Genomic DNA, 23,522 nt, shown 5'->3' with positions numbered 1-23,522 from the left:
TTGCCAGACTACTTTCCAGTTTTCCAAGCAATTTTTGTTGAATACTAAGTTCTCGCTCCAATGGCTAGAATCACTGGGTTTATCAAACACTAGATCGTTTGCTTCTGTATATTGTGCACCTACTCATGTTCCACTGATCAACCACTCTATTTCTTATCCAATACCAGACTGTTCGGATGATTACAACTTTGTAGTCTAGTTTGAGATTTGGTACGGGTAGGCCCCCTTCCTCCCCTTTCCCTCCTGTCCCCCCCCAATTAATTCCCTTGCTATTCTTGACCATTTGTTCTTCCAGATGAATTTTGTTATGAATTTTTTTCTAGCTTTAAAGTAATTCTTTGGTAATTTGATTGGTATGGCACTTATCAAGCAAATTAATTTAGGTAGTATCATTTTTATTACATTGGTTTGGCTTATCCATGAGCTATTAATATTTCTTCAATTATCTAGATCTTTATTTGTGTGAGAGTGTTTTTAATTGTGTTCATATAGTTCCTGTGTGTCTCTTGACAGGTAGACTACAAAGTATTTTATACTGTCTGCAGTTATTTTAAGTGAAATTTTCTTTCCATCTCTTCTTGCTAGGTTTTGTTGGTAATATTATATAGAAACAGTGATGATTTATGTGGGTTTACTTTATACCCTACAATTCTGTTGAAGTTGTTGTTTCAACTAATTTTTGAAGTTAACTCTCTAGAGTTCTCTAAGTTAAGAGACATAAATTGTTTAACATTATGTACACAAAAGGTTCAACTCCTATAACATTAGAAATAAATATTTCACTAAGATTCCAAAAGAGAATTAAAAAAATTAAAATCATTTCCTTTTGTATAATTTAATTTAAATGAGGGAAATGAAACATTCTCTAACTCTAAGAGTTATTTCCTTAACTCACATTCAAAATTTAAAAGAATTAAAAATACGTTTTCCCTTATATTCTTAATAATTAACTACTAGAGGGGCAGTTGGTGGCACAGTGGATAGAGCTCTGGCCTTGAAGCCAGGAGGACCTGACTTCAAATCTGACCTCTGACATTTAACACTTAATAACTGTGTGACCCTGGACAAGTCCCTTAACTCTGATTGCCTCACCAAAAAGTAAAAAAGCAAAATTTTACTGATTTTCAGTTTGAAGCAGTATGGCTTAGTAGATAGAAGACCTGGGTTCAAGACTTTCCTTTACCACATACTGTTTATGTGACCCTGGGCAAGTCAGTTAATTTCTCAGCGCTATAGGTCAGTGAAGACAAACGCAAATAGAAATGGTTCAAATAAAAATGCAGGGGGCATACTGACTTAGAAAACAACAAATTAACATTATGTTGTACTATATTTTTATTTATTTTGTTAAAAATCTCACAATTACATTTTGATTTAGTTAGAAAATTCTAGACAACTCTCTAAGACTTTAAGTTGCACTGAAGATGCTGACCTGCATTGGTAAGAGGGAGTTTCCTCACCTGGAAATTCCTTATACCAATGAAATCACAGGCCTAGTTCTTATCTCTATTCCTAATTTTCAATTCATGGATAGCAGAGGAATTTGTCAGCTAGACAACAAAAATTGTGGAAACCTAAATAGCAATTATAATAGCTTTTTAATTATATCCAATATAATGCTAGGAATTAAATGGAAACAAGACTTAAAAGTCTTAGCTATATAATAGGAAAAGTAAACTATGAAATATGAGGCTTGACATTTTTATCCTTAGGAAAGGAAAACAAACTTGAATTACTATAACAAAACAAGTTTTATTATTCTAAAAAAGCCCAAAAACTATTACCTGGTCTCCAATGAGGTTTGATTTCACTGGTCGACAAGGTAAGTGACAGATACACATCCTGTAACCTAAAATGGAGAATGGTCTTTAAATAAACATTATATACTTCAATTTTTTCAAAAGAACTCACTTTAGGTACTCCCTCAAACCAATGTACTTCAGAATTCCTCAGTAACTTGGGTGATGGTTTCATGAGTTGACAGGGCAAGGAGAATGAATCTTTATCACTTGCCAGGCCAGCCTTCTAGTAATGAGGCTCTTCAAATTTATCTAGACTGTACTTTGTATAACAAGCATACAACTGGTTGGTGGGCAAATGTGTGAAGCCCTTCCAGTTTGTTAAGACCTACTAGAATTCGTGCTCTGCTGCCATAACCCAGGGTTGGAGAACCCAGGGTTACCTCCATATCATGGTTAGAACAGGACTTTAGAGAGGGAGTTCAACATGTATGTGTGGTTGAAGCCCAAATGTTCAGCTATACAGGAAGAGATAATAGCAAATTCACTAACTGGAATCATGATCAAATTTGTACCATTAATTAAATTAATTCCTTTTTGCATGTGTGCTGGAGAAAGCAGAATACAGTCAAGACACTTGAGTTTTGATCCTGGCTCTACCACCAACTAATTGGGTGACTTCAAGAAAGCTACAACCCTTCCTGGGTTTCAGCTTCCTCATTTCTAATCTGCTTTGCCCACTCTGTTGGAATTGCTCTCAAAAATAAAATTCTTCAATGTCCTTCACAGTTCTGTACCATATGATGCTTTTAACTATCTTTCACTTCTTCTTGAAACTCCTTCCTTTTCTGATGGCTTTTTTTGGGGTCTACTCCCTCCTCTTTCTCTCCTAGATCCTAAATGAACACACTTCCCCAACAGCCATTCTTTATTTAAATCTGTATTCTTTCCCTTAACTATCTCTTCTGTTCCTGTGGTTTACATTATTAATGCTATGCAGATGACTTCTACTGAGCTCTAGTTCTATATTTCTAATTGTCCATTAGACATCTACACATGTATATCCTTACAACATCTTAAATTTAATATGTCTAAAACTAAACTCCATCATCTTTCCTGTCAACTAGTTCTTCTTCAGGCCTTTCTTATTTCTGTTCTGTTGACGACCAAGCCATTCTTGCAATTACCTATACTCAGTCACTTTCAACTCCTTTTTCTACTTACTCTCTAGAAGCAAGCAGTCACAAATTTCACCACCATCATCACAAAGTCATTGCTTATGTGAAGCTTGAAAAAAAAATAGCTGAGAAGAAAGGCAGCTAGTTTAAGCAACATTAAAAAGAAAAACCTAATGCCATTCATAAGAACAAAAAAAATCCCCCAAACCAAAACCACAAATATTCTCTGTTTATTAGTCTCTACTTGACAAGTAAGTAGCTGTTTTCATTCCTACCTAAAGCAGTGCATATTTCTCTGCTGAAGGTTTTTCTTTTTTTAATTCATTTTGATTGGCCAAATCATGGCAAACTAGAATCATACATCTGGAAGGGAACTTAGAGACTACAATCACAACTGCAGAGCTGGAAAGGACGACAGATTCTACAGGAACTGCTTCTACATCCCTAAGTAGTGATCTAGCCTCTGAAGACTTTCAGTGATGGGAAATGATTCTTGCTGAGGTAGCACTTTTAATTTTTACAAAGCTCTACTTATTTGGAAGATCACATAGCTTAATCTTTATTCCGAACATAAGGAAGCAGAGGTCCACAGGTTAAATGACAATCAAGATCACACAGCCAGCGTTAGAGTGTGACTAAAACTCAAGTCTCCTAATTCTTGACTACGATATTGTTTTCCTTATAATCAAAAAGTGTATAAACATGTTTGTCTTGTCTTTGTGGCATTCATTCTAATTCATTTGTGCCATAATCCAATTCAACAAAAAAAGGAAAATTATATTTTCCTTAAGAATCTAGACTTCTTTATTAAAAACTAACAAAAACCTAAGATGTTAACATATCTAAAATTATACAAATTTATGCACTAAGGTATTTGAGACTACACTGCTAGATCAAAAATGTTAGAAATAGTAATATTTTCCAATAAGTTATTAAGGAAAATTCTTGTAAAGCTGTATTTTTCATTTATTACTTAATTTTATTAAGTGACAAAAAAGCTGCAGTAACTTTATCTTGAAAATGCTTAATTAAAAATATGCCCTCTCCCCCCAAATACGGCACTAAATGCTGTATCACATACATTAAATATCTTTTTTTAAAAAAATTAGTTTTGAAATTACAAACCTTCAAATTCAACAGAAACTTTCCAGTGTAAATTCTGAAGGTGACGATGAAGTTTATGGCTATAACAAGCTTTGAATTTTTCCTCAGGGCATAATGGACAAGGTTTTTTACCAGCTAAAAAGGAAAAGACATAAAAAAAATGAACCAGTTATTAAAGAATAGAACTGTGCTATAATTCAGCTGAAACTTCTGCCACCAAGTAACAGCCTTTCCTTGTGGTAGCCTCATCACTGGGGTCCTTGCCAATAGTTATGTGACATTTGCAGTCTCCTGTCCAGGACCTCTTATTTTCAGCTGTCTTTATCACCTAGCTCCTCCCCTATATGTAGCTAATATTTTTGCTGCCATCAGTGAAGGAAAAGAATGGTACTTGTAGTATCTTGCATGCACTTCTCATATTATGACTGCCTGCTGGTAAGTTAGTGCGAGAATCACTTCCTTAGTTGGGCTTATAAGGAGTAACAATTCTCTCATACAGGTAGAACTGGCAATAACCGACACACTTGCTAAACATAGAGAGGATCCTTAGGGAGGAGAAATTATAATTGTAACCAAAAAGTATTTATTAAGCACCTACTATGTGCTAGGTACTAGAAATCTGAAGATTTAAAAAAATGAAACCATTCCTACTCTCAAGGATATCACATTTTATTAGGGGAGACCACATGTACATATATCACATATAAAGCGATACAGAATATATTCTGAACAAATACCAGTTGGTTAGAAAAGTGGGATGCTTAAGAGGTCTAGGAAAGGCTCCATGTAGAAGGTGATACATGAAGTATAAAGGAATCTATGAAGTGGAGGGAGGTAAGAAGGCATTGGAGATACCCAGTACAAAGGCAAGGAGATGACAGATGGAGTGTCATGTATAAGGAAAAAAGGGGGCAGGTAGATAGATTGGAGAAACTGAGAAGAAGAGTAAACACTTAGAAAGTCTGAAAACATAGGTTGGGGTGAGGTTGTGAAGGGCTTTAAAAGATAAACAGAGAAACTTCTACTTGACTGTAGGAGCAATAAAAGAAGCCCCTAGAATTTACTGAATGGGGAATACTACTGGTCAGCTCTGCACTTGAGGAAAAATATTTTGACAGTGTGTGGAAGATAGTTTGGATTAGGGAGGCTTGATACAAGGGGCCAAATTAGAAGGCCACTGCACCAGTCCAGACACGAGGCAGTGAACTAAGGTTCTGGGTATATAAACAGAGGGAGATCAAAGGTTGAAAGGTTTGGCACCTGACTGGAAAATGTAGAGCAAGAGAAATGCTGAGGAACAGCTGTATGTTTGACAGAAATGGAAAAGTTTGGAAGGTGGTGGACTTTTGGGAAAAGATAACAAGTTCTGCTTTGGACATCATGATTTGGGGATATCTAGTTTAAATGCTGAACAGGAAGCTGGATGTGGGATTGAATTTAGGGGAGAAAATGATGCTCCACATACAGATCTGTCGGTCATCTGCAAAGAGATAACTAAACCCAAGGGAGGCGACGAGGTCACCAGTAAAGTATATAGAAAGAAGGTGGTCCATGATCTAGCCTTAGGGAACACCCACAAATGGAGATGAAGGTGGGATGATAAGGATGATTAGCCGGAGCCTAGGAAGCTATGGTCAGACAGTTATTTTAAAAGAACCAAGATAGAGCGGCATCATAAAATCCAGAAGAGAGTAGTCAACAATATTAAATGCAGGAGACAGGTCAAGAAGGAAGAGGACTGAGAAAAGACCATAAAGTCTGGTGACTGAGAGATAGTTGGTATCTTTGGAGAAAGCAGTTTCAGTTGAGTGATGAAGCCAGAATGTAAAGGGTTGAGGATGGAGGGAGGAAGGATGTAGAATGATAACTACAGGGGCTCTTTGGGTCTAGTCTTAGGAATGGGGCATGTAATGAGATTAATAATATAATTATTATTGAATATAAACGCTAGCAATATGCCTGGATCCACACTGTACCTAGAACAGCAGCAAATGAACGGCTACAGCACTTTATCTGGTCCTTTATAGCACTGCATAAGTTGCATTTTAAACAATGCTTTTGCATCTATTGGGAAAAAAATACATAGTAGTATCCAAATATTAATTGTATATCTTTAGTCACTCTGTATGTCTGTCTATGGACATGGAATGGAGACTGGTCCTATGATTCCATTGGCATAAGGAACTCTCCAGTGAGGAAACCCCTTCTACCAATGCAGACCATATCCTTTTCTGCAATTTAAAGTCTTAGCTGCCCGTGGCAAAGGCGTTAAACTCAGAGCTGGCCCAACCAGAAGCGTCATGTATGATTTAGTACATGCTGGATGAACAAGCACATCATTCCCATTTCTACTTCCCAAATTCTTGTTATTTGTAATGAGTTATATGTGTGATTTGGGCATTTAATTTTTGTTTAGATTGACTGATGCCTGATGTGAGAAAAACTAAAAGTAAAGAGTAACTTATTTCAAATGAGATAATAATTGTAAAGCACTTAGCATTGTGCCTGCCACATAATAAGCACCATATAAATGTTAGCTATTTTTAAATACTGTTATTTGATGGCAGGCAAGATGAATGTTCAATTTAATTCTTTTTTTACTTTTTACCCACAAATGACCAAGGCCACAGGTGTTAAACTCCATGGACTAGATTAAAATTGGGAAAGGTTTCATAAAATAAATAAAAATACAACACAGGCAATGTTAATTTGCGGTTTTCTAAGTCACTATGTGGCTGCAGGGATCATTTCTATTTGTGTCTGACCCCACTGATCTAGATCCTGTTAAAAGTACTGCCTACTTTTCAAGATCAAATTACCCGTCCTCTCCTAGCCCTAGACTGATCCTATCCTCACCATCCCAGTACGGTGCACAGCACTCTTCAAATCTTGGCTCTGAGCAAGTCATTTCATCTTTCCCAGCCTTGGTTTCCCATGTGTAAAGGTGGAGGTCAATGGCTTTCAAGGTCCCTTCTCATCCTAAATTCAGGATCCTATGTTTCTGGTTTTTTTTTTTTATTCTTTGAAACATCTCTCAGATTTACCTCTTCCTTTCTATTCCCAATACTATCACCCTTGTTGTAATTTATTACAATCGTATTGCAGTTGATCTTCCTTCCAGTCTTTCTCTTAATTCAGTATACACGTCACTGCTAAAGCTAATTTTCCTAAATATGCCTTTTCTTTTCTTTCTTTCTTTCTTTCTTTCTTTTTTTTTTTGGTGAGGCAATTGGGGTTAAGTGACTTGCCCAGTCACACAGCTAGTGAGTGTTATATGTCTGAGGCTGGATTTGAACTCAGGTTCTCCTGACTCCGGGGCCTGTGCTTTATCCACTGCGCCACCTAGCTGCCCCTCTAAATATGCCTTTTAGCTCACCATGCTCTTGCTCAAAATTCTAGAATGGCTCCTTCAATTAAGTTTAAACTCCTAAGCCTGGTATTCAGGGTCCTTCATAGTCTTGTGCTGGCAAAACCTGACTAAATTTCTTTTCCACTACTCCCCGTAAGTAACTTTCACTTTAGGAAAGCTGGTTTCCTTCCTATACTCTCACACTTTGTATATTCCTACCCCTGCCCTGCTATTCCAGCTATTTCCTTACCCCAAATGCCCTCCTTCTCCCTTGTCCATTTCTCCATTAAGTCTTCTCTACCTACTTTAGCCTACTTTGATTTCTTCTTTTCTTTGAACTATTGAAATTATACTCAGTAAACAGCTTAGCATTTAGTTATTTTAATTGTTTGAGAGATCAATCTTTCCTCCCTAGATTAAAACCTTCTGGTGCATAGGAATGGTGTTTTATATTTGAATGTAAAATAGTGCCTAGCCATAATGTTATAGAAGACTGTAACATAGCCATTATCATCCTTAAAACACTAGGATTATAAGAAGCTAGCATGAAACAGTGAAAGAGCCCAGTCCTGAGAATCAGGCAGGAGCAGAATCTTAGTCACTGCTCAACCACTAGCTGAATGACTGGGAACAAAGAACTGAAACTCTCTGGGGTCAGTTTCTTTGGCTGTAAAATGGAAGTGTTGGGTTACATTATCTTTAAGGTCTTTAAATAATACATGGTCTAATAATAAAAGGAAAATTTCCCATCACTAGAAAAAGTCAGGACCAACAAAAACACCTGCCTCATAGAGAAATAAACTGACAAATCATATTAGAATCAATATTTAATTGAAATGAAAAAAAAGAAAAAGGAGGCAGGGAATGAATCATAGTTATAGAAGGCAAATGACCAAAAGTTAGGGTAACAAATTTCATGGGCTTTATTTTAAATTCAAGTCAGGTTTATTGTAAAGTAGGAAAATTAAATTATTTTTTCCAAATTAAAATTTTTTTTTCAAACCAAAACATCGTTTCCAATGTAACACTCATTTATAATTTAAGTGCGCTATCATCAAAAGTATTTGTAAAGAATTCTATTAACATTTTTGTTTATTCTTTAGGCATAGAATATTAAAAATTTTTTTTTAACATTGAGGGACAAAGAGAAACCTACAAACAGGCTTTTATTTTCAAAAAAGAATAAAAAAAAAGAAATGGAACATAAGGATACTAAAAACCACTACTGGACTTGATGATGATTCTTTTCACCCTTTTGTCTATGCCACTGTGTCACATGGCAGTCTTTAAAATTACTCCTCAATCCAAAAAAGCCCAAAAAGCAATAAAGCAATCAATATAACCAGAACCATGGAAGAGAAAAGGGGCAAGGAATACTTGGGCATCACCTCTTTGATGCTTCACAGAATTTTATTTCACTTGCTAATTTATTTCCAAGAAATAATTCTGTTTTGTGTTCAGTTCTTAGAGACCATGGGGCTACACTTTTCTATATCTTCTGACTTTTAGAAAACGCTAGCATAAGCTACCACATCTAAAAGCTGGAGAACAAGATTTCTTAAAAACTGTAATTTAAGGATAGGTTGTAATTTAGTAAATTAATTTTTCTACATTCTGAAAAATAAGAGGTTGTTAGTATGTGCTATTTCTTCAAAAAGTTAGATAATTTGTTATTTTTGCTTATGTGTAATTAAATACATATAAAACAAGTAAGACATAATGTGGCCTAAAAGGTAGAGAGTTGGCCTTGGAGTCAGAAAGCCCTGGGTTCAAGTCCCACTTCTGACAAAACTGGCTGCATGACCCTGGGCAAATCACTTAACTCTATGAGATGGAGAGCAAGAGCCAATCTGCATCAGTGGAGGAAATTTTTCTGCAAGTTCTCTGCACAGAACAAATAACAGCTCTAAACCAAAAACAAGTTAAACTTATTTACAGAGTCATTTTTACTCTTTTTGATACTAACAACAACAATAACAAAAAAGCTGAATGGCTCACAATACATTTCAAAATTTAACTGCTTTTTCTCATCAAGATGCTTGAAAAGTATTTCTTTGTGTTTTCCATAAACTGCATCCCTAAGGCACACTAATTTCTGTTCTCCTACATAAAGAATATAACTTAAGGGCATGTTGTAAATTAGTGAGCTAATTTGTTTCCTTAGAAAGCAGTTAACTAATCTGTCTATACAAAACAAATGGAGAAATATTATTAGCACACACAAGCAAAACCTTATTAAAGTGACTACCACCTACCACAGTGACTACCACGAAGCATGAAGTGTTCGGTAAAATCGAGGAATTTCCATGTTCCTACAAATGATTTTGTTATTTGACTGCAAGGAATTTCCTACCACAAATACTTTGTTGATCCTGGCTTCTGTAATGTACTACATAAGAAGAATACCTAGCTTGGTACTGTCTATCTTTGGAGGGGGAATAAGACAAGTCATGGCAGAGATTATTACCCTTTGTTTCCTTTCACTTCTTCCCCCTCAGACATTCTAATAACCACCAGAACTACGGGACCCTCATGCCCAGCTCCCCAGATCCTTCCCCCTCCCAAACAGGGTACATAGAAAGATCTAGAAGCATGGAAGAGGTAAAGGGTGAGGAAGGTGTGTCTATCATACCTCCCTCTTTTCTCTACTGGGTTCAGGGCATTTCATTTCACTCGCTAATTCACTCCTGAGAGGCTGAGTTTCAATTCTGTTTTGTCTCCAGCTCTTGTAGACCTGGAACATGATTTTTTAGCAAATTCAATTCAACAAATATTTGGGTGTCTATTATGTGCAAGATTCATGTTAAATGCTATGGGTGATAAAAAGATGAATAAACCACCAAGGAATTTACAGTTTAGTAGGGAATACTAGATATAACTTGTATACAAGAAACAATGGGGGTAATCAGCCCAAGACATTGGGCCACAAAAGCAGAGCACTAAAGCGGTTCAAAGAAAGCATAGAACTTTTCTAATGGGGGGGGGGAGAGGGGCCAAAGAAAAAAATTCATGAGAATACAAGAAAATATGGAAACACTTATATGAAATAATGCCAAGAGAAGATAGCAGAAATAGAAAAAACACACACACAAAGCACAACTATATTTAATTAGCTGAAATAAAACATTGGCAACATTTTATAAGTACAAGGAAGGAAAGATCAGGATGGGTCACAGAACAAATAAACTGTTATATTAAAGCTTATATCATTATTTTAAAAAATATAGATTACAGGCTATGATTTTATTGGGGATTCAATCCCATACTTTATTTGTTTGTTAAGTGAGTTAAATTTATAATTTTTTTTTTTGGTGGGGAAAAAAGCTTCAGGAAGGATACTGCATTTGTTTTTTTGTTTGTTTGTTTTTTGATGAGGTAATCAGGGTTAAGTGACTTGCTCAGGGTTACACAGTTAGTAAAGGATACTGCATTTGCAGCAGATTTTAGAAGATAAGATTTCAACAGCTATATATGGTAGGGAGAGAAGGATGGAGTATTTCTTACAAGAAAACACATGACAATCATTCATAATTAAGTTATAAAATACCTAAATTGAATGGCTGTCATGTGTTTCTTTATAACAAGTACTTTGTCTCCTCCCCACTGTCACCTACATATAAAGTCATTGAAATCTGGATCTTGCAGGTCACATGACTTTGTAAAATTCATACTTGGAAGACGCTGAGTATGAAAACTCACTCTCAAAAATGACGCCTTTGTCAGCTTCAGAGAGCTACTACACAACACTGGTGGTAATTTAGCACAGCATTATATAAATCCAGAAGAGGCTACTTAAATGGAAATATAGAAACATTTCAATGAAAGACTAAAAAAAAAATTCCTAATAGGTTAAGCAAATTGAAAAGAAAAGCATTACATTTTGTCATAGAGCCACAAAAATTTGCTGCTAGAAGGTATCCTGAGCTGTTTCCTTTTTCAAAAATCATGTAGGAAATTTGATAACAGTTAATCTTTAGTAGAAATCACAAGTGAGAGATCATACAAGCAAAGGTATCAACATGTGGGTTTAAAGTCAACAAGAAAAGGTAATGTTACTGTTACATTCAGTTGTTGAATAAAAAAAAATACCTGTAGACCCAAAGAAAGACTACTGAGAACTTTTCCTGAGGAACAATTTTTTTGCTAGATTTTGAGGGAAAGACACCCCCCACCCCATCCAGAAGGCTAAAGATTACTGCAGAATATAGTCACTTACCCAGTTTTGGAATGTATGGAACTGGGGATGACAGCCCTTGGAGAGCAAAAGCAACCTTTTTATACTCTGCTTCTAATGTCTGTTACAAAAATTTCAACAAGCAATGAAGCTTATACCTGTCAGGTTCTTTGAGAGGCCCAATTCAGTATAAAGACAAAACAATATAGAAAGAAATCAAACCTGTCATAGAAGGGCTTGTGGCTGCAAACATACCTGCATCAAGCTGGTCTGTGTTCGACGAGGACACGGCAGAGGCAGATTCACCTTCACTCAGGTAAGCTAACTTCTCTAGATCAATCAGCTGTCTTTGAATTGAGATGTGTTTTTCTGAAAGGGTCCATTTAAAAGAATGACTTAGAAAGGGGCACTTTAATGACATTTCCCAATTTTTAGCCCCCTTAAACTAGATTACATAGCACTTCACACATTTTCTATGGCATAATTCCTCACCAATCTCCTGGGAGATAGCTGTGTTTTCATCACCAAATAGTAAAATTACAAGTACAATTCAGCAAATTTATAAATTAACAAGTATGCTACAAAATACAAAAGGGTGCAAAACACTACATACATCTTTAACTGCATTTACCTAATTGTTTTACTTATACTACTAATAAGGAGAGTTTGTATTTTCTAAACATCAGCTGAGACGGGAAGGTAAACTGATACCATGCTTAGTAAGGAGAGAACATGGCCTGGTTTTAAAAGCCAATTACAGAAATTTAATAAGTAGACTCTCCACCTGTGGCGGATAGTCTTTTTGAGTCAGTAGGATGTATGGATTGTGATGACCTTGAAGTCAAGAACCCCGTGTGCTCATTCTACCTCTAAATACTCCTAAATCTTGACCATGGGCCTGATCTTTAGCATCAGTTTCCTCCCCTGTAAGCTAGGAATGATATTAACAGCATTCTCTACTTTACTGAGAATTAGATGTAAAAGGCTCTGCAAACCTTAAAGTGATCCATATAAATGTTAAGATATATATATATATATATATATATATATATATATGTATATATATATATATACATATATATATATATATTTTTTTTTAACCCAAGAATTTTTTATTGTTTTCATTTTACAGCCATTTATGCCATGAATTTGTAGGGGATTGGTTCCAACAGCTCAGGCTCCTTGCCACTGGTTCTCACAAAGTGTGCTTCTCTGGATGGAGCAGGCTGGTGCTTCAGTTGAACCCAAGTGCCTTTTTCTTTGGCTTCCTTCTTCTTCTGATCATTTTCCTTTACCCGACTCAGGAAGCTATCTCTGCTCCTGGAATGCTTAATATGCTCAATACGAACATTACTTCTCTTGCCCTTAACCTGTTTGTTTACAACAATGCCTACAGCATGTTGAGTAACATTATAGACCCGTCCAGTCTTGCCATGGTAACATTTGTGGGGCATTCCTTGCTAAACTGTGCCCATACCCTTGATATCTACAATATCACCTTTCTTGTATATTCGCATATATGTAGCCAGAGGGACAACACCATGTTTTCGAAAGGGCCTAGAAAACATGTATCGAGTCCTTCTCCTTTTTCCTTTTGTGTTCGTCATTTTGGCAACTCAAATATGGCAGAACTGGTGGAAAGCAAGATATATTTTTTTAAATGACCACATTATTACCTATACTTTTCTCCTAATTCCTAATCTGTTTGCTATACAAAAAGCTTTAAAACATTTCTAAGTTTGTCTGTACTTTCACCACAATGTACATGTAAGTATGTCTTTTCTGCTCTTTTAACCACCATATAGGGAACAATGAAGAACATATGGATTCTTAGACATGGTTAGATGCGCCATCTATACAGCCTTCAGCACTGTCTTTTGTATCAGCACATGCAGTTATGTTGTTTGCAAGCATGATGGTCTTCCCTGAGGTCAAACTTAAAAGATCACGAATGGATCCTCGTGTGTCTGAATGTCTACTAATGACCCTTTACAGGAATGCTAACAGGCATTTTAATTTTGTCCCAACTCAGTGTAACAAGTTCTTGAAGTTTATATAACCTTCTTGCCTAAGCTGGCGCTCCCTTTTACTCATTCTAAATTTAAACTTCTTTAAAGTACAGGTGTTTTCAGTGCATCTGTCCCTCCTTTATGCTTCTGTATCCCTCAGCAAGTCACCCAGTCCCACACGTCCTCTCTTTCCTGGGGTCAGTGTCAGGATTTTTAACACTTGTTTGTCCCTATCAGTCCATCTTATCATTTCATGGGGCAGGAGAGCCACATCTTTTTGAAGCTCTAGTGGTTTTGATTTTCTTTTTTTCCCCCCTCTGTATCAGGTTTTTCTTGATGACCTCTTAACCCTATTTTTGATTCCCTTCCATCTCCTTAGAATTATTTTCTTCTACTTTCCCCTTCTGGATTTTTCTTTCTATCCTGTCTAGTAACTCGTTCATCCTTTCTGTTAAGTCTGAGCAAGAAGTACTTCTTGAGACCTTCAACCTTTTCTGTAAGATGGGCAATAAGTTTGCATTTAATATACTCAGTGATTGCTTCCAGGAGGAAAATAAAGATAATGAAATCCTTACAAGCCACTGAAGCATATCTCCTAGCTTTCATACACACTAGTACGTAAAGGCTATGTCAAGTATGTTAAGAAACAGAGTCCTGCAATGGATACTTCTGAAAACTTCTTCTGCACACTGCCATAGCAACCTATCTGTTTAATGCTGCTAGTTGCTGCCAGCCCCAGACATCTGACTAGATGCCTGTTATTAAATAGATCTAATCAATCTCTTTTTCAGTGTTAGTACTTGCTAATTTTCCCCCAAATCAGCATTAGTCTATTAATCATTAGAAGGAAATATGAGACTCCAAATAAGCAAACACAAAGAATACTTGTTAGAAGTTTCAAATATTCCAAAAATTTTCATCTTTTTGCTTATTTTCCTGATTCTTCACTACTAGAGCCTTTGGCTTTATCTAGATCTTTTCTGGCTCTGTCACATGTTTTGTAAGGAGAGTGAACAACAGGACAGTATTATGTTAATTTGTCCTGGTGCAGGTACAAATATACCATGGTTCCATATAAAAGTAATGTTGTTTTGTTTCCAATGTCTTTCTTGATGATGTCTATATCATAACCATAGAAGCACAATGGATTAATGACTAATTAATTAATGGATTAATTTTTATAACTGGTTAAAATTAAACCATCAACCCAGAGTTGCAGAGGTCTTAATTTCTTTTTAATTGATCACAAGCAGAGACAGATTCAGAATTAATTCCTTGTGCACAAGTACATTTTTATATACCTTGATCATTTCTCATTTGGTCAGAAGCTTCCATTTATAGACTTTTAGCACTCGAAGGCATTGACTATTAGGAAACCTTAGACTCCACATAGTCCTATACTATTAGGATGTGTTTAAGGCCTCATCACCTCTTGGCATGTTCTGGTTCTCCATCACTTCATGATCTCTATTATGTTACATAAAGATTACACAGTCCAAGCTTCTCGTTTTACAGATGATGAAATTGAAGCCCGGAGAGGCTAAGGTCACACAGTTAGTAGACAAGGTAAGCCATTCTTTAAAATACAGGCAGTTATTCCACAAATATAAATTTAGTCTAATAAATTGGTAATAAAAAAGATAATATGGATCTTACATTCTCCTGCAAGACTCATCCAGTGCACATGAAATACAGAGTATTATGTAAATATGTGGTACTTTATATTATGTTAGCCATAGGGGTTCATATTTAGATAACAAAGATAGACAAAGTAATTCAGAATTAAAGGACAAAACACAATTCTAAGATTACAAGCACTGGGTAGAAAGATACTTAAAAATATTTCAAGATGTTTCAAACCTGCTGATGTATGACCATGGATAACAAAGAATCTGACTTAAATACTTCACAATCACTTCCTACTCTACACCATAATTTCACAATCTGATGTGCAAACCTCTTGATAAATCAGATGAGGCCAGGATGCTGTAAGGCTCTTTCAGGACTTCCTGTTCTGCTTCTTTCTCACCAGTCTTCAATTCCATTTCAGATACAACATCTTTATCATAAATGTTGCTGCTTAATTTCATTGGATTAATTAGTCCATCTAAAGAATGATGAGAAGCAAATTTGTTTATATAGCCAGTTAAGTGCTTGATATTAACTAAAGCATTTTATGAAACCAATGCATTTTAAAATTTTCATTCTAAATTTCTTCTCTTAATCACATAATACAAAATCTTTACATAAGATAAACTCAAATACCCATATAATTTATGAATTTAAAAAGGTAAAAGACATCAGAGACTTTCTAGGCCAACTTCTTCCTTTCACAGATGAAGCAACTAAGGGTCAGAAAGATTAAGTGATTTGTCCAGGGTCCCACAAATAACATTTATACTGCAATCTAAAGTTTGCAAATGCTTTCCATTAATTATCTCATATTGGCCTTATAATCCTGTGAAGTTAGTGCTACAGGCACTGCTAATTCCCATTTTCTGGATGAAGAAACTGAGGTTCTTTGAAGTTACATGAATTGTCCATGGTCACACAGCTGGTTAGTCTCAGAGGCAACATGTGAATTGAGATCTATGTACAGCAATGAGCTGCCTCAAGACAGATTTAATATGGCTACAGTTAGAGCAAAGGGAGCAAATAGTGTACCAAGCCGCTGTCTTTCTTGCTTGCCATGTTTAAGGCTTCTGGTAATATTGAAGTACCTCTTACCGGTACTCTTGCTGCTGTTCTTGGGACTGCTTCTGTTACTGACCGACTACCAGCAACTAAACCTCCTCTAGAACTGCTGCTGTATACTATAAGGATATTTATTGCCTTGTCAGTGTACGTAGGGGGTTCATGGAGGACAATGCCTCCGGTATGAGGCTTTGCTGAGCCCCTTTCATGGCAGCTCATCCAATTCCCACCCAACTTTCACCTGTGGCTCCAAGAAGCTGTAGCATGCAGGTCACACCCTGGTCAAACTGTCTCAGGTTGAGGGTAACCTACAGTCCTCAAACCTAATGGTGAGTTAGGGGGATGTCTACCCCAAGCGTGTGAAAACAGTGGAATGGGTGGATAAGAACAATTTTTCTAATGGCCACCAAGACAGATGAAGCAGGCGCCGTGGAGCAAGGTCATCCACTGCATCCCAGGCCACTGCCAGTTGTCCAGACTTTTGTCCTGCCACTGGATTTGGATGACTCTCAAAGACAGAGTGAGGCTGATGACTATGCAACTCTGCCTTACTTAAATCCAATTTCACTGTAAGTCAAGACATCACTGCATGACGTCACTGGTCTTCTTCAAAAACGAAGGATGAACAACTGCCTCGTCATCTTTTGGTATATGCCATGATGGTCCTCCCATCACTTCATGATCTCTGACAGTTATGTTAAGCTCATCAATTGAGGGCTTCTCTTCGATTCTTCAGGAAGCCCAACATGACTTCCGGCCAACCTCCTCTTTAGATATCACTGTTCAAGATACTTTCTCATAAATAAACTCAAGCCAACCGTTTACCTTATTGAATTACACATATCCTACCAGGAGTTTTATAATTTTGGAATACTGTAAATATACATTATTTCATTAACTTCTTTAATATTTCAAGAACTGGTGATTTCATCTGTATGAGTATTCTCTCCACTACTGTGCATTGCAAGCCCTTATGACTTGGTAGACTGTCCTACAGAGGCTGAAAAAATTCATCAGTGAAACCAGACTGGTGATAAATCTTTCTAAACTTAATTAGGCTGCTCCTTAGACAGACATACAGGGTGTCCCAAAAGTCTCAGTGCAGTTTTAATCTTCAATGCTATTAACATTTAATACTGAATTAAATTTATTATTCCTTGAGTAACAGCACTGCCAAGCCTCTACAAGCCTTTCTAGCTTGTGCTCTTTCAAAGCCCAAAGTCATTTCATAGCATAATCTGAGAGGCTTTAATCTATAGTAATGAATAAATGGGCTTTTGAGAACTAGCTTGAGATTACAATCATCATTTATATCAACGTCATAAGAAAATGCACCCCAAATTCCAATGAATGAATTTTGGAAAATCTTTTTTATAACCAGTTATTTGTCTATGCTTATGTAGCACCTCTTCCTTGAGATGCTAAAACAAATTTTTCAACAAACTTGTAGGAAACTACACTGATGCCTTGACAGTGAGTGGTAAATCACCAAGTATTAATTTTTCCATTTCTTTCATGGCTCTCCCTACTCAGTATCCTTTTTTGGATTTTACTTGTTTTTATTTCCTCCAGCCCCAGTCTTAACTATACCCATATTTATCACTGGTTTCCTGCTTACTATGATGTACAGCAAAAATTCAATTACATATTGAGTTCAAGGAACTATCAATATTAACTCCTCACAACAGGGCCGCAAACAGTTGTAGTGAATGAAGGGCTAGCCAAACAGTCAGGTTCAATCAATCAGTGCCTACCTTTTATATGAGATTTCTTCAGATTTATAAAAGTTTTCTTTAATAAGAAAAAACTACATAAGTCTTATTTCCCTTATCCACATGCACCAAAACCCCAATACATAGAAAATGTGCACTTTTAAAAGCAGGGAAACTTCACAACAGCATGGCAAGCCAATCTAAACAGTCAATTACCACTGTTAAGAGCAAATTGAAAGATAAATTTATTATAAACCTATAAAGGCTATACATATAAACATTCTCAACAGCCTAAACCATTAGAGTGTGACCTTCTTGATGGCAGGGGCTGTTTTTTCACTCTTCTTTGTATTCCCAGGACTTGGCTCAGTGGCTGGCACGTAGGCACTGAATAAGTGGTTGTAGACATAATGCATCCTTGTTACATCCATTCATTACATTCACTACCACCAAGAGAAGGTGAAATAAAATGGACAGAACCTTCTTGACCCAGCTAAGTGCTGTGGTAGCCAGTAGACTGAAGGTGTTTAATATATATAAATCTTCAAAAGATTCAGAGGAAGATGAAAATCCAATAACTTGTCAGGGAAACTACTCATTTGGGGCTTCAAGTCTGATGATCAATTCTTATTTCCCTCCTCAAACCCAATCAGCCAATAAAATAAAATGCCCTTTTATGATGCCTCCAAATTTCAGAGGCAGCTAGATGGTACAGTGAACAGAGCGCTGGGTTCAGACGTTCAGAACCCCAAAGTTCAAATTGTGCCTCAAATATTCTGTGACTCGGTTTCCCCGTCTATAAAATGGGGATCATAATAGCAGCTAAGTCTCAGGGTCGTTGTGTGGATCAGAATACTAAATTTTTTTTAAGCAAACTTTAATTCGTGGTACATGTATGTGTATACACGCGCGCACAGATAAACACATGTGTAAAGCATGTGCGTATACACACATATAAATTCAGGCTTGGAGGAAACTGATCATCTTACTGTTGCTCCTATCCCTTCAACTGGCCGCCTGCCGGGCTGCTCCGCAAGCGCCACTCCAAGTCTTCTTTGGCACGTGGTGCTGCCTCAATTTCCCCCAAGTCTGAAAGGCTTCCGGACCCCATCGACCCGCCCCCATCACCCCACAGCCCCTCCCCTTACTGCTCTCCGCAGCAGGCTCCGGCTCCAGCTCCAGCTCGAGCTTCGTTTCTGGAGGCGGCAGTCGTGCCGCCTCCTCCGCCATATTCTCCATAGTTACCACTTCTACGCCCAGCCCAGTCTCGGGCCGGGGGGCGCCGAGGGGGGCTCTGCGGCGGCGCTGCTCCCTACCGGTCACGCGATGGAGGGTGGGGGGTAGAGGTGCGGAGGGGCGGAAGATGCTTGCGGGGGTGGGGTAGGGTGGGGAGAATGGAGGAGGGTGCCCAAATTGCTCAGGCGGAGACCGAGGGGAAACACCGGTATTCCGTGATCCTGGAGGTTCCCAGTCCCTGGGGCACACTAAGCTTCCACGCGCCCCTGCGTGTTGACGTAAGGGGAGCACTGGCCAATGAAGTAAAAGTGCTCTGTCTCCATGGCACGTTTACAGTCACTCCGATTCTATTCTTCACCCTCTGAACAATGAACGAACTACAACACCCAGGCTGCACTGCGAGGCCAGTGAGTGAGGAGGCCTAGGCGGAGGGAGGGTGGTGTTCTAAGCTTGAAAGGGGAAAGCAAAGCAAAGCAAACCAAAACAAACCTTGCGCGCGAGCTTCCCGGGAAGGCTAGGAAAGAACTACAATTCCCAGGGGGCATTGGAGCAGAGAGACGCCTTGTAGGGGCCTGGGCCTTCGGCGCTGTAGCCCGCTGGGGTGAGTAATGCGTCTCTGGGGAGAGGGGCTGAGGTGTGACGGGGTTGCGGCCCCCCAAGGCTGGGTCAGCACTGGTGACGACTTAGAAGTCCCTCTTCGGTCAGGTAGCCTCTCTTTTTTGTTTTTATTGTTGGTTGAGTTTAGTCACTCTCGCCCTCTCCCACCCCCTCTTCTCGGTGTTTCCTGTTGGTCTATCTCCTTCAGCTTCCTGTGACTGGCAGAGTACCCACTCCTGGAAAAATACAGCCCCCGCCCTCGGGGAGCTTACAGTCTAATGGTGCTGACTATATCTTGTATGTATGTACAAGATGCGATGTGTTGGGGGAGAAACTCAGAGAACGCACCCAGATTAAAGAGGACTGGGGGGGGGCGTTGGCGGAGACTTGAAGGAAGCCTGGAGGGGGAGAGGAGGAAGGACCAGGTCCTGGCCGGAGGGACTACCGGAGAGATGGAATGCCTCGGGGGAGGAGGAGCGAGGAGGCCGGCGGCCCTGGATCAAAGAGGACGGGGGAGGGGGGGGAAGGTGGAAGGTGGAACGGCAGGTTACGAAGGGTTTTGAACACCAAGTCGAGTGTTTTGTATTTTAGCCTGGATGCTTGCGGGTTGGGGTGGGGTGGGGAGCATGGCGGAGGGCGCTGGGTCTGATTGGGGAGATGGGGTCAGACCTGCGTTTGAGGAAGATTGATTTGACACCTGGGCGGGGATGGACTGGGGTGGGGACAGACGAGAGGCCGGAAGACCCTCCCGCAGGCTGTGGCAGTCAGTGGTCCAGATGGGAGGTGATGAGGGTCTGTACCGCGGTCGTGGCGTATGGGATTTCTCTTTCTTTGTAACCCTCCCAAGGGTGCTTTCCCCCCTCCCCCAGTGGCTCCGAAAATGTTAGGCCTCTTCTACCTTGGATTGTAAGATGCGGAGTTGAAAGAGAGCTTAGACGTCATAGCCTTCTGAGGCAGCTGAGGCCCGAAGAGACTAGCCAATGTGAATTCAGTTTCTCAGACTCCAAACCCAGTGATTTTGTCTTCTATCGCTATTTTACTTTTACTTCACCAACTATATAATCTTCAATCAACAAATATTTATTAAGAGCCTACTTTGTGCCAGGTGCCATGTGTATTTGGTGCTGGGGATACCACTAAAAAGAATGAAACAGTTCCTGCTTACAATACGTTTGGATAGGGGATGCAAGCACATATAACGAAATATACAGCATAATATGATTATTATGTGTATATATAATGGTATATGTAGGTGTGTGTGTATAGAGATATGTATATCTGTATACTACTCAGTGCATGTGTATACATATATACTCATTTAACTATACACACCCAAAGTAGTTAAATACAAGGTGGTTTGGGAATGAGGGAATTAGCAGTTGGGGGATCAGTAAAGGCTTCATATGGAAGATGATGCCCGAGTTGCATCTTATATAATAATAATAATGATAATGATAATAAATGGTAGCTAGCGTTTATATAGTCTTATATAGTGGGAGTGTATTTCAAGTGTAGGGGTCAGTCAGTGCAAAGGCGCCACCTAGATTGGAGATGGCCAGTCTGTCTGGAGTGAAGAGAACAGTGAGAAGGTCATTTTGGTGGGATCGCAGTGTGGGGAGGGGAACAAAAAGAAAGAAGAATTTCTAGGGACCTCTGAAATGACTGCTTTGTTTGCCACTCTGAGGAAAGGAGTAAATGTATTGCATTGGTTTTTCTCTTACTGTAAAAGTTACTGAACAGAATTAGATCCGGGCTAGGCAAACAAAAAGAGCAACCCCACAATTCCTTTTCCGCACTTCCTTCACCCCCACCTGCCATGAGAGCCCTCTTCAAAAAGAACGAAGTTTATTGGATTGATGGGATAGAGTTGATGTAGCTGACCTTGTCTTTTGGCTTTGTGATTGGATGGGTCTGCTGCTTGGAGTTAGGATGGCTTGGATTTAAATGCTGTCTCTTAGGGTTCATCTTAGAGCATCATAAAGTTTGAGCTGGAAGGGACCTTAGAGAACATTTGATCCAAACCCCTCATGTTCAGGAGAAGTACAGTGGCATGAAGAATTAAAGAAGTGACTTGCCTGAGAGTTGAACTCATGCCCTTGGACCCTAAGTTCAGAGCTCTCATTCCAGGGTACTTAAGAGTTATGTGACTTAACCTCTCAGCTTGTTTCCTCATCCATAAAATGAAACTCACACCTGTTATACCTGCCTTACAGAGTTTCTAGGCTCAAATGAGATCATGTGTATAAAATACATGTGAAGGGTTAATGTATAAGATCTTCCCTAGGAACTTCCTAACATATTGTTCTGGGATTTGTTTCAACCCAGACCCACCTTGGAGAACTATTCCTTAAAAAACAGATCTTGAGGTAAACATCCAGGGACTTGGCCAGTTCCTGGGTATGGACCCGAGACATGTTTGACATAACAAAGATTGTTCATGAGATCGGAGAGTTTCGGCCTAAACTTTCAGGTCCTTAGGATCAATCACCTGTTCCTGAGCTTCCTGCCTTATTTGTGGAAGGTGATAAAAAGGGTCTCTCTTAGGAAAGGGACTGGGAGTTTCCCCTTGGAGAAGACGCTATGCCGTAGGGACTTTTCCAAGCGAGACCCCGAGGGCTGTGATAAAGGCACCTCCAGCCAGATGTTCAGGAGTTGGTGCTTCCTCAGATTGGTGATGTATTTCTTCCTCTTTATCTCTCTATCTTTCTGTTAATAGTCTGTTTCTAAGATTGTATAATCATATGTAATCACATTTATGTGCACATAGGTTTATGATTATTATCATTATTAAATAATTTATATGCTAGGAAAAGTGGGAATGTGTCTTTGTGGGTACAGGTCTGAACCTGTGAAACAAATTATAAGTGCTGCGCAGCCTGTAACACCTTACTGTTACAACATGGCAAACGTAAAAAGCGCTATACAATTGTTAGTTGGTGAGGATGCTGTTTTATCAGATTCATAGAAACATAAACTATTTTGTGAAGCATGGTGGCAAAGGAATTTTAATCATGGGGAGCCAAATGATAGTCAACATTTATACAACATTTTAAGTGCTTTACAAATACCTTATTTGATTCTCACAACAGCCCTGGTAAGTGCTATAACTTTTGCCATTTTACAAATGAGGAATCTGAGGCAAACAGGTTAAATGTCTATATTACAGGTTAGGATACTTGTCCAGGCTTACACAGCTAAGTATTTGAACTCAACTTTTGCTGGCTCCAGGTTCAGGGCTCTCAAGAAGTTTTATGTTCTATATCTGGCTCTGTAGCTAATTCACTGTTTTTTTATTTTTTTATTTTTAGGCAGTTGGGGTTAAGTGACTTGCCCAGGGTCACACAGCTAGTAAGTGTCAAGTGTTTGGTCTGAGGCCAGCTTTGAACTCAGGTCCTCGTGACTTCAGGGCCGGTACTCTATCCACTGCCCCATCTAGCTGCCCCTAATTCACTGTTTAACAGTGGAATCACACTATTGACTAATAACATGGGAATGTTCAAAGAGTTAACTATCTAGTATTTTGGAAATATAAGTCTGAGGCTGGATGAATATGTAATAATAACTATCATTACTTAATATATTTAGATCATTGTGATAAGGTCTAGATCTAATTCTGTTCAGTGACTTTTACAGTAAGAGAAAAACCAGTGCAGTAGATTTACTCCTTTCCTCAGAGTGGCAAAATCATGACATGAGGGTCCTGGCCAAAAGAATTCGACCCAAGCCTTCT

General features: G+C 38.6%; 2 protein-coding genes and 1 pseudogene across 2 annotated transcripts in view; 1 reads left to right on the top strand and 2 right to left on the bottom strand.

Annotated features, from left to right (window-relative positions):
• The window catches only part of TRMT1L (tRNA methyltransferase 1L), a 57,206-nt gene extending 37,601 nt beyond the window's left edge, over window positions 1-19,605 (bottom strand). Inside the window, 8 exon segments of the mRNA XM_020984403.2 lie at window positions 1,785-1,849; window positions 4,043-4,156; window positions 11,800-11,913; window positions 15,511-15,660; window positions 19,108-19,289; window positions 19,291-19,426; window positions 19,429-19,477; window positions 19,480-19,605. Of these exon segments, the coding sequence (XP_020840062.2) occupies window positions 1,785-1,849; window positions 4,043-4,156; window positions 11,800-11,913; window positions 15,511-15,660; window positions 19,108-19,289; window positions 19,291-19,426; window positions 19,429-19,477; window positions 19,480-19,518 (849 nt within the window). The 5' untranslated portion in view covers window positions 19,519-19,605.
• On the bottom strand, window positions 12,666-13,202 carry LOC110206864 (large ribosomal subunit protein eL21 pseudogene; annotated as a pseudogene).
• A 63-nt stretch (window positions 19,606-19,668) lies between the features above and the next one.
• The window catches only part of SWT1 (SWT1 RNA endoribonuclease homolog), a 136,293-nt gene continuing 132,439 nt past the window's right edge, over window positions 19,669-23,522 (top strand). The window contains 1 exon segment of the mRNA XM_020984402.2: window positions 19,669-19,796. The gene's annotated coding sequence lies outside the window, so the exon portion shown is untranslated.

Source organism: Phascolarctos cinereus, unplaced genomic scaffold (assembly GCF_003287225.1).
Source record: "Phascolarctos cinereus isolate Bilbo 61053 unplaced genomic scaffold, phaCin_HiC Scaffold_5;HRSCAF=322, whole genome shotgun sequence".
In the NCBI taxonomy this organism is placed as follows: domain Eukaryota; kingdom Metazoa; phylum Chordata; class Mammalia; order Diprotodontia; family Phascolarctidae; genus Phascolarctos; species Phascolarctos cinereus.
The sequence above is the reverse complement of the archived record's forward strand: the minus strand, read 5'-3'. Positions and strand labels throughout refer to the sequence as shown.